The sequence below is a fragment of the Bison bison genome, unplaced genomic scaffold (assembly GCF_000754665.1).
Source record: "Bison bison bison isolate TAMUID 2011002044 unplaced genomic scaffold, Bison_UMD1.0 scf7180017864252, whole genome shotgun sequence".
Taxonomy (NCBI): Eukaryota; Metazoa; Chordata; class Mammalia; order Artiodactyla; family Bovidae; genus Bison; species Bison bison.
In genome coordinates this window covers 2,249,650-2,264,641 of record NW_011494824.1, presented here as the reverse complement: position 1 = coordinate 2,264,641, position 14,992 = coordinate 2,249,650, and the positions used below count along the sequence as shown (strand labels likewise).

The window sequence follows — 14,992 nt, the reverse complement described above, 5'->3', positions numbered from 1 at the left end:
CTCCTGCACTGGCAGGCAGGTTCTTTATCACTGCTGTCACCTGGGAAGCCCCTTAACCCTGGCCCACACTTCTGCAAATCGTCTCTTCATTAATGGCTTCCCTGGTGGCTGAGTGGTAAAGAATCTGCCTGCCAATGCACGAGACGTGGGTTTGATGGACAGTGGAGTCTGGTGGGCCACAGTCCTCGGGGTCACAAAGAGTCTGAGGTGACTTCCTGACTAAACAACAAACAACAGCTAAATCCTTAGACCGGCCTTCCTGCCAGGCTCTAAAGACACAATAAAATTTTATTCCAAACAGTTATCAAGCAAACCTTCAGGTTTATTAATAGAGGTTATATACATTTAAAAAAAAGAACATAAAAACAGTGATGTAATATAAGTACATACTGATAATACAGTAATGGGTCTTATTAAGTCAGATTTTAAGTCAGTATTTCAATATAAACAATGAATAAACAGTGACAGCATATCTTCACTAAATTATATAAAATGAATATAGTAACCAAATTAATAAAAACAATGTTAACTTTTACTTACAATACATACATTTATGTAAATTATTCAATGGCATTTGGAAACATTTTGCTCTTTTAAATTGTAAGCACTTGTCTTACAGCTTTCTGTTTGTTTAAAATGCCAATGTTTTTTCATAAGGAAAAAAGATATATATCAACATTATTTTTAATTATTTTGCTAAATACATGAGGATATTCTGTACTTGATACTCATCATAGGGTTAAAAATGCTTTTAAAGTCATTTCATTAACTCTTAATAAAAGTGAATGGAAAAAATGGAGAATATTTTCCTAGATTTCAAAGTCAATTCCATTTCTTCTGCCATTTCTAATCTGACATAATTAATGCTTTTTAAAAAATCTGATTTGAGTATGTACTGAACAAAACATTGGTAAATAGTGTCCAATTAAGTCAGACTGAAGGACTTACTTTTTCTCCTTAGTTGATGTTTTATTTTTTCAATCTTTTATGTATAACTTTGCTTTCATGTTGATACATAGACTGATGATGATATTATATACAGAATTTATAATTATCTTGCTTGAATAACACTGTAATAAAACATTTCATATTCTGTTACTGAAGGACTTATTTTTAAAAACATGCTTCCTGTAATATATGATGTTTTCATCTCAAGTTATAACCACAGGAAGCAGTAACCCAAATGTTCAAAGTTCTTCACCCGCCAGGCTCTATTATGTGGCACTTCCTGGTGGCATCTGGCTAAACCACTTCTTTACATATTGATGCATTTCTTGTCCACACCATATGTTGGTCCACTTTGTTATTCTCCAGAGTAGGTTTCAGACTGACTCAACTCTGTCTGCCCAGCACCCATGCGTGCCTAGAGCACACGATGACTGTCCATGCTTGTCTGTGGCTGGTTCCAGCTGACAGTGACCCTTGCAGCCTAACTGCTGCAAGCAGACATGCCTTCTTTCTCCACTCTTAAAATAGGCAGAGAAGTCTTCTATGTTCATTATCTCTTGGGATGGCACATCCTACTCCAATTTCTAATAAACATGATAAGCTCATGGCCAATCCTTGGGGGAATCCCAGCAGAGGATAGCAAACACGTGGCTCTGTCTTGTATCTACTGCCTGGAGTCTTTCATCTGGGGGAGGGGGGCAAGTCGCTTTGAAAGCCAGCCTCAGGTCACTGGTGGGACTTCTGCTCATTCTCAGTTTACACACGTGGCGTGTAAAGCAGCAAAAATGCTACCCACATCATCTGTTTTCATCCGCTTTAATAATTTTAAGAATTCAAACATCGATATATTTAACAAGAAAAACAAAAGAACTTTCTGTACACACAGCTAGTACTAAGTCTCATCCCCCAACAATTTAAACATTGCTGTTGAACAATTTAAAAATACATTTATTTGCAAAAGCTGTGCGAGTCCAAAGTGTAGAATCCCTCACTCCTCATGGGCTTCTTCAGATGTTCCGAGTTAAACTCCAACCTAAACTTTGCATGTTAAATCAGAAAATCAGAGTTTATTTCCATAGTCTCTGGTGAAAAAAGAGAGGGTTTCCAAGTGCCTATTCTATACTGTACTGCAAATGATATAAGTCCATGTGTATAAATTCACACATACACACATATATCTATAATCAGCATGTAAATATATAAAAACAGAGATGCTTAGTTCTTGTGGTAACTCTGGCAATACTCTCTTGGAATGTTTTCTATTCCTGTTACTTTTGTCTGTAACTAACAAATATACAAGCTCTCCTAGGGAGCCACATAAATCACAAGTTTGTTGTTTTGGATGGTAAAGGAAACACTTCTGTCAGGGATGAAGTTGACTCCTCAGGTGATTTGCTTTTTTAACATTTTCTTTTTAACTCACTGTCAGTCCCTTTTCCTAAGTTAAGAGCTTTTTGTATAGACTGCTACTCAGGTTACTAGAGCAGGTGTCCATTTTACTTGGCATCAGCTGACCGCTGCTGTTACAGCTGCCGGGATCTGAACTTTCTTTGCAGTGTAAGATAGCAGAGAGGTGCCTCTGGCACTCCGAGGAAGCATAGTAGTATATCAAGGGGTCGATGCAACAGCTTATGCTGCTGACGCAGACACACAGGAGGTAGGCAAAGTAGGCGGCCTCTGTCATGGGATCAGAGCTTGAAAGGAACGCGTAGTGGAGAAGCAGAAGGATGTTTGTGGGTCCAAAGCAAAGGATGAAGATGCAGAAGACAGCCGCGGACAGGAGCAAAGCCCGGGACTTCTTGTTCTGGTTGGCAACCGTGGAAGAGCTGAGGCATCGGATGATGGACACGTAACAGACGGTGGAAAGGGTCAGCGGCACGAAGAAGAAGACGGCGGAGAAGGCGGAGAAGTAGTACGAGTAGTAGCCTTCCAGCAGCGTCTGGTTGAGCACGTCGTGGCAGGCGGGGATGTTGAGCCCCGGCACCTGGGTGGCCTGCTCCTGCAGGAGCAGGGGCGCCACCCCCGCGATGGCCATGGCCCAGATGGCCAGGCAGATGAAGGAAGCGCGCCCCAGGGTCCGCCAGGAGAGGGACTGGATGGGGTACACCACGGCCAGGAAGCGGTCGACGCTGATGGCCGTCATGAGCATGATGGAGGCGTACATGTTCCCGTAGAAGGCCGCCGTGACGAAGCGGCACATGGCAGACCCGAACCTCCAGTCGCTTCCGGAGAAGTAGTAGCTGATCTTGAACGGAAGCACACACACGAAGAGTACGTCTGCCGCGGCCAGGTGCAGCATGTACACCACGGCCGGCTTCTTGACCTTCATCTTCAAGACGAACACCACGACGGCCATGATGTTCAGAGGAAGGCTGACGAGGAACACGCCCGTGTAGACTGAGGGGATAAAGACAGTCAGCCAGTCGCTGGTCAGATATCCTGAGGCGGATTTGGAGATAAACCCAGGGGGTGACTTTTGAGGCGGGCTGCTTCTGTTGCCTGAGCTTAATCTGTCTTCTGTGAATTCACCTTCACTGGAGTCCTCGTCCTCTGGCAGTGGGATTTGTTCATATCCGTCATTGGAATTCCTGAGAAAGAAAGACCGAGGACCCACAGTACCGTTTGTTGGGTCTGTCCCTGAAAAGTAAAAAAATTTTTAAAGGAATTAAGAAGGCAAAAGAGACAAGGAGAGAGTACACTTGACTTTGGCTTTTTGTTTTCTTCCTGGGAGAGTTGGTGGTAAAGAGCATGTGACACTCAATGGATGACAGACTTTATCTGTGTGTGTGTCTCTGTGTGTGCGCTCCATTGCATCTGACTCTGTGCGACCCCACGGGCTGTAGCCCGCCAGGCTCCTCTGTCCCTGGGGATTTCCCAGGCAAGTATAATGGAGTGGGTTGCCATTTCCTTCTCTAGGGGATCTTCCGGACCCAGGGATCGAACCTGAGTCTCCTGCACTGGCAGGTGGGTTCATTACCACTGAGCCACCAGGGAAGCCCAGACTTCATCAGGGAATTAGCTAACTCAAGATAGTGTACCACATTTTGTTCTGGCACAAGCAAACGCTTTTCAAGCTCTGCTCCTCAGAGAGATGAGGTGAACCACAGACTTTCAGAGATCTCTGCTGCAGATATCAGGACAGGCTGAGTACAGGCTGATGTAAAAGAAAAAAGCCATGACTTCTTTTCTATGTGAGCCACTGTCTATATAAACAAATTACCCCAGGCTACATGACTTCTCTTTCCTCCATAGGCCTGCAGGTATACATTTTTTCCCCCCATTTGGTTTGTGGCTACCCCTTGAAATCCATTCTCCCTCATGGAAAAATCAACACAGAAAGTTGAGGGAACATCTTAAAGCTTATGGAGCTAGAGGTGACTTTGAACAAGACTGCTGCTGCTGCTGCTGCTAAGTCACTTCAGTTGTGTCCAACTCTGGGCGACCCCATAGACGGCAGCCCACCAGGATCTCTCATCCCTGGGATTCTCCAGGCAAGAACATTGGAGTGGGTTGCCAGTTCCTTCTCCAGTGCATGAAAGTGAAAAGTGAAAGTGAAGTCGCTTAGTCGTGTCCGCCTCTTAGCCACCTCATGGACTGCAGCCCACCAGGCTCCTCCGTCCATGGCATTTTCCAGGCAAGAGTACTGGAGTGGGGTTGCCATTGCCTTCTCCTTGAGCAAGACTGAGGGGACCCAGTTTCCATGACAATTATCCGGGTGATAGAAGCTCTCCTTTACTAGCTTCGGCTTGTTTACACAGTAGAATGTCCCTAATCTCTCATCATCTTTGGGTCCAAGCCACAGTCCCTCAGGTTACTGTCTAATGAAACCACAAGGCACCTACCACTTGAGTCATCTTCCCTGTCTCCCTCCTCAGTGGGTCAGTGGAGCAGCACCAGTTCTAGGTCAGTGCCTCCCTCAGCTCAGTTCCAAAATGCCACATGCATCCAGGCAGATGCCAGGCCAGCCAGGCTCTTTTGAGTGTCAACTAGAAATTACTATAAAGGCTCTGCTGCAAACATCCTTCCTTTATCACCCTCCTCCACCAAAAACCTCCAGTGGAAATGTTCATCACAGAAATGCAGCATTCAGCTGCTGGACTCCACCAGCATTGGCTTCCCGGGAGCCGCACTGTCATTCTGTCACTGAGGGGACTTGGACAGAGAGCTTCTGTTGGGCTTTGAGGAGCTGAAGAGTGGGGACAGAAACCCCAGGGGAAAAGGATGAGGCTTCCATCCCTGGGGGCGATTACCACAAAGGCTGGACATATGTCACTCAGAACTGAGGTCAGGGGATTGAGAACTGGCTGGAAATGAGATAAGTACAGTGAAATTTCCAGCTTTCAGTTTTATTTTTCAGTACTGGAACGTTCCTGCAAACAAAAACTTACACAGAAAAGCATGATGCAGTAAAAGAGAATGCTGCTTCTGGAAGGTCCTTACCAGACCCAACTATCCCCTAAACAAAAATTACAGACTCTGGATTCCTTTCCTCCTCCGAATCAGTGATCTGAAGCTATGTAGGTTCACAGTCGTGTTGGGGAGGGGAGGGATGGGTCTTGAAAGAAAAGATGGCAACCAGTGGGTTTCTGGCTTTCAGTGGCTTTTAGCTTGAGAGGAGGCCAAAGTCAGTGCCATGAAAGATGGCTGAAACTCAGATAGAAACCTCATAGTCTCTGTGGCCTGAAGAACTGGAAGACAATGTTCAGGGCAACCACAGTCACTGGAAACTGAGGAAAGAATCCCAGAAAAGAGCAAGTCGGAGAGGCATGGAGAGCCGCAGAGTCCAGTGTAAATTCTGCCCCAGGTTTGGGGCACACTCAGGGGAGAAATGAAGCTGCTCTGCTAGACTTAAAAGAATGGAAGTGCTGTTTGAGCTTTTTTGCTCAAGAGGAAACATTTGCAGTTTGAGTTCAACCAAATTAACTGCCTGCTAAAGCAAAAACAGCAACACTCTTTAGAGAAATAAGACAAAATCTTGAGTGTTTACAGTAGGATAATATTCAGCATACAGTTAAAAATCATTCGCTATAAAGAGAATCAGCAAAGTGTGACCCAGTCTCAAGAGAAAGGGATAGTCAATGGAAACCAATCCCAAGATGACTCAGATGCTACAACTTGCAGATAAGGATTTTAAAGAGTGTGCTGCAACGATGCTTTAATGAGGAAAGAGAAAGATTTCATTGAAATGAATGAAGAAATAGAAAATAGCAATGAAACCAACCAACGGGACTTCTAGAACTACAAAATAAAACACAATAAATTGGCATCTATTTCCAAAATGAAGAGCAAACCTAGAGTGGCACCAACTGATCCACAGTAGAGCAGGGCCTGGTACCGAAAGCTTGACGTCAGATGACCGTAGCAAGAGCACGAACGGGTCCCCTGAGGATAAAGTCTCGATCTGTCCCACGGGAAGAACAAAAATCTGCAGTGATGAGCCTGAGTGTACATAGATATCGAGGTTGTTCCCCAAGGGTGGGAAATAGTTCCTATTTAATCTCCAAGTCTCTCTAGTACCCTGGCCCACAGGTAGGAGGTGTGGTCCTTAAATTGGCTTTTACTTATAGATTTACATTCTAATGCTGGCTCTACCCGATGGCTCAGCGGTAAAGAATTCACCTGCAATAGAGAAGACGCAGGTTCGATACCGGAGTCAGAAAGATCCCCTGGAGTAGGAAACAAGAACCAACTCCAGTATTCTTGCTTGGGAAATCCTATGGACAGAGGAGCCTGGAGGGCTACAGTCCGTGGGGTTGCAAAAGAGTCCGAACAACAAACAACAGCTGCCTCTACCAGGAGTCACTTAACTCCTCTGAACTCAGTCTCAGGATCACTGAAACGGGAAGATTCAATACCTGCTGGCAGCTTGGAGCATCACACATGAAATGAGGATATATGTTCACTTTGTAAACTTCAAAAATTAACCAGTGTGAGAAATTATTATCCTTCCCCATCACTTCAATGTAGTTTGTTTCTTGCTCTCAATTGTTTTGAGAGCAAAAAATTAAAAAAGCAAAGAAATTAAGATGGAATCTGTGTTCCTCTTCCCTCCCTCAACATATAACTGTGTTTAGTTTTTCTGTGTGACGAGGGACATGGAGAGGCTGTAAGGTACAGAGCCCCAGCATTCAGAGCCGTAAATCAAATTTCAAATTCACAACCTTTCCCTCAAGGATCACTTCCCTCCTCTTGTGATGCATCTAATTCACTCTGTGTGTATTGATCAGGTCACGTGGGATCCAGACCCTGGTTCAACGGGCCCCGTGGGAGGGAAGTGAGGCTACCCTCGAAGTCATGAATGTGTGGGAGGTGGAAGAAAAGAAATGAATGAGTTCTGGCACTTCAGGACCACAAAGATATGTGTCTTTAAAAATGCTGACCCACAGGAACCTTAAAATAACATAACTTTCTGCTGCAGAAAGTCCTCGGGGGGCTTGGCCGGATTGAGGACTCGTCATGTCACGTATAGAGGGGAGACAAGCACATGCATGCCTATGTGCAAGCTACATGAGCATCAGGCCGTGACCCAGAGGAGTGACACCCTGGAAATCTACGAACACTCACAACTCAACTCTTAGACGCTGTCACTTGGCCTGAACATAAAATTGTCATTAGGCTTTGCGCCGTAGCTAGTCTTGGTTGGCCAAAAATTTCATTCGGCTTTTTCTCTTGTAGCTTATGGAAAAACCCGAATGAACTTTATGGCCAACCCAACACTTTGGGAATCAGTATTTGTTTTCAAAAATTTCTTCTCTGGCTCGGCCTTCTTGGGCAGTATGTCGAACATGACATTTTTATAGGCTGGAGCCCAGGAAGAATGCATAATCCCGTGAATAGATATCATTGCCTAAGGTGTCACCTTTTCTTGCCACCACAGGTTTTGATATTTTGGCCTTTATGGGATTACAGGATGTCAGTAAATTTTGTTTATTTAACTGTATACCAGCATCAAAGAAAGAATAAAACCAATTCCAGGTGACTAGATAAATCCAACTAGCTTGTGCCTTGGGCTGAAATTTGAGTTTGGGAATCTTGCTTTTACTTTAGTCCTAGGTCAAGGAGAAAGTGCCTGTCAGTGGATCGAAAACCCCTGTAACATCTGTGTTTTTATTGGTAAGTTATGGCTTAAAAAAAAAAAGAAAACCTAGGTCAGGTCCTAAAATTGATCCTCATATTTGTTGCAAAAGTTTCACTTAATTCAGGTTTCCTGAAATGGCTCTAGAGTAATTTTGATTGTTGAACATAGACTATTGCTAATGAGTTTGAATGTGGACTCTCTAACTCTGGAGACTTAGAAATTATAAGTCAGGCATGGCACTTTTTCTGACTTTGACGAGATCTGGCCTAGAAGCAGAGTGGTGCCCAGATGTTCTCTCAAGGTCCCTCATGATCCTGGGATTTATACCATGTCAGCCTCCCAGAATATGCCAGCTTCAGTTCTGACTCAGAGCTTTGGCCCAGAGGGCTCACCCTTGGTGGGTTAAGAAACCAGAAATCCCAGGACCTTGCCTACATTCAGAGAGAAGGACAGCTGTCCCCTGCACTTCCCCACCAGTGACTCAACACTACAGGCTAAAGGGCAATCAAGAAGGGGGTGATGGAAGAATGATGGAAACATACTAACTCCAAGCAGAAAACAACATGAGTGGGATACTCGACGGTCTCAGATGGAATCACGCATCATGAAAAGAAGTGCTCCTTAAAGAAACTGCTGGTGCCAGATCTGGGGGAGGAAGTGCACAAGACGACCCCTCAATGTCTTCAAAGAACATTACGGTCAGGTCAGAAAGACTCTGAAGTCAGTCCAAGGGCCCTTCCCAGTGGCCAAAGATCATTAAGAGAATAATGACAGAAATGCATGGAAATGTGGGAGAACGTCATATTTGTTAAGATCTATTAGAAAAGGCAGAGGAACCAGAGATCAAATTGCCAACATCTGTTGGATGACCGAAAAAGCAAAAGAGTTCCAGAAAAATGTCTACTTCTGTTTTATTGACTATGCCAGAGCCTTTGACTGTGTAGATCACAAAAAAATGTGGAAAATTCTGAAAGAGATGGGAATACCAGACCACCTGATCTGCCTCTTAAGAAACCTATCTGCAGGTCAGGAAGCAACAGTTAGAACTGGACATGGAACAACAGACTGGTTCCAAATAGGAAAAGGTGTATGTCAAGGCTGTATATTGTCACCCTGCTTATTTAACTTATATGCAGAGTACATCATGAGAAATGCTGGACTCAATGAAGCAGAAACTGGAATCAAGATTGCCGGGAGAAATAGCAATAATCTCAGATATGCAGATGACACCACCCTTATGGCAGAAAGAGAAGAACTAAAGAGCCTCTTGAAAGTGAAAGAGGAGAGTGAAAAAGTTGGTTTAAAGCTCAACATTCAGAAAACTAAGATCATGGCATCTGGTCCCATCACTTCATGGCAAATAGATGGAGAAACAATGGAAAGAGTGTCAGACTTTATTTTGGGGGGCTCCAAAATCACTGCAGATGGTGACTGCAGCCATGAAATTAAAAGATGCTTGCTCCTTGGAAAAAAGTTATGACCAAACTAGACAGCGTATTAAAAAGCAGAGACATTACTTTGCCAACAAAGGTCCATCTAGTCAAAGTTATGGTTTTTCTAGTAGTCATGTATGGATGAGAGAGTTGGACTATAAGGAAAGCTGAGCACCGAAGAATTGATGCTTTTGAACTGTGGTGCTGGAGAAGACTCTTGAGAGACAGAAAGGAGATCCAACCAGTGGATACTAAAGGAAATCAGTCCTGAATATTCATTGGAAGGACTGATGCTGAAGCTGAAACTCCAATACTCTGGCCACTTGATGCCAAGAGCTGACTCACTGGAAAAGACCCTGATGCTGGGAAAGATTGAGGGCGGGAGGATAAGGGGACAACAGAAAATGAGATGGTTGGATGGCATCACCGACTCAATGGACATGGGTTTGAGTAAGCTCTGGGAGTTGGTGATGGACGGGGAGGCCTGGCGTGCTGCAGACCACGGGGTCGCAAAGAGTCAGGCATGACTGAGTGACTGAACTGATGAGTTCATAATTATACTTCAAGGAAAATAAAACCTTTTTGGGTCACTTTTGGAGGAAACGAGGGGACCCAGTATGAAAATTGGTAAATAAAGGCCAGATTCAGCATTTATCTTGCCTTTTCTATATTGAAAATATTTTGGGGAAGCCAAATAGTCAATGAAGGAAACTTCTAGTTTATAAAATAATCCCAGCTTATAAACACAGAAACAATGACAGATTTAGAAATGCATCTTGAAGTGCTTAATGAAATAAGATTTAGTCCAATGATCATTAGTCTCTTAAAAAAAAAAAAGGTTGAGGTGTAAGGATAGGTGATAGGAACTCTGATAACTGGGTCACTTGAGCACACCCGAGTCCACTGTGCAACCTTAAGTTCTCAAAAAAGAGAGACAGGACTTCCCTGGCGGCCCGGGGGCTAGGATCTGCGCTCTCAGCGCAGGGACCTGGGTTCAATCTCTGGACAAGGCACTAGATCCCATATGCTACAACTGAGACTGGTGTAGCCAAACAAATTAAAAACAAACAGGTGATGTAACAGGTGTGCACACACCACCACTAGGTCAGGCAGTCTTGGAGAAAAGCCAAATAAATCAGGCTAAGTCTCCAAATGGACCACATTACAGAAAATGCACAGGAGAGAAGGGCATGTTGAACAGCCCTGCTGGATAGACCCAGTATGTAACAGGAAAGTCTAGAAGAGAGATGACCCAGTTTCTCTGACACAGAGCCTTGAAAAAAGAGGAGAGGGAAAACCATTACAGGTTAAGAGAGACTTAAGGGTACGTCAACCTAATGCAACAGCGGACCTCATTTGACCCCAATTCAAATAAACCAACCGAAAAAGCATTTATGAGACAATCAGCGAAATGTGAACACTGACCATTCGAATAGTTCACAATATTAAGAAACTGTTGTTCAGTCTTCTTAGGTGTTATAACGTCACTCTGGTTACATGAAGTATATATAGTGATATATTTACACATGAAAAGATACCGTGTGTCTGGGATTTGCTTTAAAATTGTCCATTTGGAGAGGAGGAAAGTGAGGATACAAATAAAGCATATAGGGGGTAATTGTACTGCCCACATTAGGTATCTTTGAAAATTTCCATAATGAAAAGTGAGAAATAAAAGAAGAAAAACATTTTATGCACATTACTAGCCACCAAAAACTAAAGACAACAGTTTTTGCTTTCATTTCTGTTTTGTCTTAGTTTTGAAGGGGAAAAGGTGCTTGACTGTTTGTGTGAACACAGCTTTACACTGAGAGAATTCATGCTACACCAGCCCTTCCAAGGCGTTTCTGGAATATGGAGGGTGTGGGTATGAAGAAGACATTTGTTGAGCAGTTACTTTGTGCTCGATATTTCACTTACCTACCTCATGTAACCCCAGTATTTTTATGAGATAAGCGTGACAGAGCCTATTTTACAGACAACAAGGATGTGCAGAGGCTAAGTGACTGATCCAACGCCCCACAGATAGAAAGTGGGGCAGCCGGGGACTGAGCCACATCTGCCTGGTTCTGAAGCTCCTGCTCTTTGAACACCACTTACCCTGTCTCTTCAAGGAAGCTGTGAATTCAGGACCTGCTCCTGAAAGAGTACGCTTTTCTTCTCTAGCATTTCACCAAACAATCTGCCCACCCTTCGGAACTATATACAGCAGGTGGGACACAGCCATGTGAGTGTGTGAGTTCAGCTGATGATGGGCACAGGTGCTGCTTGGGAATCACAAGTCCTGCTGACCTTGGCGACACACCAACCACATGCCAACAACCCAGCCTTCACAGACAGGACAGATGTAGTAAGAGTCGGTCAAGGACAAAACAGAGAAAGAGATGTTTAGAATACTGTTTCAGATGAGGCAGAAGCAAGTGAGCAAGTAAATGAACAAAAATCTCTGCTGAGGACAAGAATCAGAGAATAAGATAAGCCCTGACTGCAGACTGAAGATGAGACGGCCCCTGCCTGCGGTGGCCCCTGCCCCTCCCACCCTCTGGAGCAGGCTGGGAGCATCCCAAAGCAAACCTGGGGGAAGCCAGGGGCGTAGGGGTTACAGGAAGCAAGGCCAACCAGAAAATGTAAACACCAGAGTACCCAACACCACTGCAGGCACTAAAACGTGTGTGGGGGCCCCTCCCGAAGGCCAGGGCCCAACTCAACTCGTGGGGTCAGAAGACTAGCAGGGTCTCTGGGAAGGACTCTGATCCTGGCTCTCCCCATTCCTCCAGGCCCGTTCTCCACCCAGAGGGACAGGCGTGGGGATACCACTGTCTACAAGACGCCGAGCTGACAGGAAAACTAATTTACAGTAAAGGATGTTTACCATCGCCGATTTCCCCAGAACCAAATGTTTCCACATCCCCACCCCCAACCCCACCCAAGTCCTACTGCAGCTTGTAAACCTGAACTCAAAGAAGCTACGTTCTAGAGATGATAGAAACGGTCATAAACAGCACTTCCTGGAAAGCAGAACTCTTCTTGTAAGGCCACATAAGCCTCAGTTCTGCTGACAGAACTGGCCTGCTGTGCCAGTGTTGAGATGATGGTAGGGACCTGACGCTGCTTATGAAATCAATGCACAGAACTATAACAAGCTTTTAAAATCACGTAGAAAATGAACGCATAGCACATGGTAAAGGTGAGTACTGGTTGGGAAAACTTTTGTTAACTGTACACCATGACTGTCCCCGGGCATTTACTGAACATACAGGCAGCAACCCTGTCACCATGTAAAGCATATTCCTTAGAGTCCTTACTGCTGGTTAGCAAAAAAGAAAATACCAGAAAACACTCCTTTATAATACATAATACCTGACACTTTTAATCCACTACAGACTTGAAGTGTAAATAGATGAGATTAGATTAGGTCCTTTCCTGAAGTTCAATATTTGTTTTGAAGTGCAAATTTCAGATTATTCCTGTTATTTCCAAAAGCAGGCTCTTTTGAAAGCAAATAAAGGCCTGTAATGGCCTGGTAAGTGGCAAAACATCATTGGATGCCTTGGGATGGAGAAAAAGGAGGCATCACTTCATGGGTTTTTCCAAGCACCATCCCAAGGTAAGGGCTTCCCTGGTGGCTCAGCCAGTAAAGAATCTGCCTGCAATGAGAAAGACCTGGGTTCGATCCCTGGATTGGGAAGTTCTCCTGGAGAAGGAAATGGCAACCCACTCCAGTTTTCTTGCCTGGAGAATCCTCATGGACAGCAGAGCTGGCGGGCCACGGTCCGTGGGATCACAAAGAGTTGGACACAACTGAGCGACTAAGTACGCACACATCCCAAGGTCAATGTGGGAGAGGCTGTCTGGGGGAAGCTCAGTCTAGACAGAGAACTGTGTATTCTGACAGTTTTGGGCATAAGCATGAGGAGGTGAATGGCAGAATGAAATAAACCACAAAGTAGGGAAACAAACAGAAAATTCTCAATGTCAAAAGTGTGAGTCCTGGATACTGTCATCCTAGTCAAAAATAAACCCAGGCTGGGGTTCCTGATGATCCTTCTGGGGTTCTGTGAGTATCCCACAGTAAAGGGGATGCAGTCCCCCAGACACAAAAGGCTGCATGATATGATTCCATTCATGTGCGGAAATACGCAGAAGTGGTGAACCCAGAGCAAATCAGCCCTGCCAAGAGCTGGAGGTAGGGGATGGGGCCGAGCGCATGATGGTGACCTGATTTCTTTTCGAACTAGATAGAGGTGGTAGGTGGAGAAGGCGATGGCACCCCACTCCAGTACTCTTGCCTGGCAAATCCCATGGACGGAGGAGCCTGGTAGGCTGCAGTCCATGGGGTCGCTAAGAGTCGGGCACGACTGAGAGACTTCACTTTCACTTTTCACTTTCATGCATTGGAGGAGGAAATGGCAACCCACTCCAATGTTCTTGCCTGGAGAATCCCAGGGACGGCAGAGCCTGGTGGGCTGCCGTCTATGGGGTCACACAGAGTCGGACATGACTGGAACGCCTTAGCAGCAGCAGCAGCAGCAGCAGCGCGGCGGTAGGTGTACCACACTGTAAATGCGCTAAATGCCACTAACTGTAAACTTAAAAATGGTTAATTTTATGCTATGTAGATTCTACCTCAATTGTGTTTAATTATTTTTATATCCATAGAGTTAATTTTGATATTAATGTTATCCCCCAGTTTGGTCCTCTTCATTTCTTCCAGTGGCTTCCAACGGTCTTGCAGCGTCAGTCCCTAACTCTAATATATCTTCATTCCGTGCCCCTCCTCTGCACTGTGTGTGTCAAAGAAAGGCTGCATTTCTGCGTCATATGCTCAATCGCACAATCTTATATTGTGTAATGCCATTATTTAAAAATTCTTTTCACTCATTTCAAGGTAATCTTTTTATACAGTTTTGAAAGGTTACTTTCCATTTAAAATTATTACAAAATATTGGCTACATTCCCTGTGTTGAACAATATTGACCTCAACTTTGGAAGCAGAGGAAGACAAGAAAGAAGGGAGGAGGGAGAAGGGGAAGGAGGAAGAGAAGGAAAGAAGGGAGGAAGGGTGAGTTTCAAGGGAAAAGAAGGATGTGTGTCCAGAGAGAGTGAGACGAGAGAAGCGCAGGGTCCTGGGGACTCCAGGGTCTCAGCGGAACTCCAACTCAGGCTCAGCTGAGTCCGTCTGCTGCAGTGACAGGACAGGAGTGAGCTGCCCGAGAGAGGAGAGAAGGGGCAGCAAGGGCACAGGGAAACGATGGCCGGAAGCAGGCTGGCAAAGGAGCAAACTCAGAGCTGATGAGGAGCTGCGAGTCAGGGCTGACAGCATGCTCGTCTGTTTAGACATAAAAGGTAGAGAAATGCTGAGCTGGAAAGAAGGGAGGGCAGAGACACGCTGAACTGAAAAGAAGGAGGCAGGGCTGGAAGGGCAACCATTAGAGATGACGTGAGAGGATTCCTGAGGAGGGGCCAGAACGCCCCAGTACCTGTCCTCACGCGAAGGAAGCGTGGGCCAACCGCAGGACGTGTCCTATGAACA

The 14,992-nt window shown here is 44.9% G+C and overlaps 1 protein-coding gene across 1 annotated transcript in view; it reads right to left on the bottom strand.

Moving 5' to 3' along the window:
* Positions 1-304: 304 nt before the first annotated feature.
* The window catches only part of F2R (coagulation factor II (thrombin) receptor), a 19,248-nt gene continuing 4,560 nt past the window's right edge, over positions 305-14,992 (bottom strand). Inside the window, exon 4 of the mRNA XM_010847638.1 lies at positions 305-3,585. Within this exon, the coding sequence (XP_010845940.1) occupies positions 2,387-3,585 (1,199 nt within the window). The 3' untranslated portion in view covers positions 305-2,386. The remainder of the gene's footprint in view (positions 3,586-14,992) is intronic.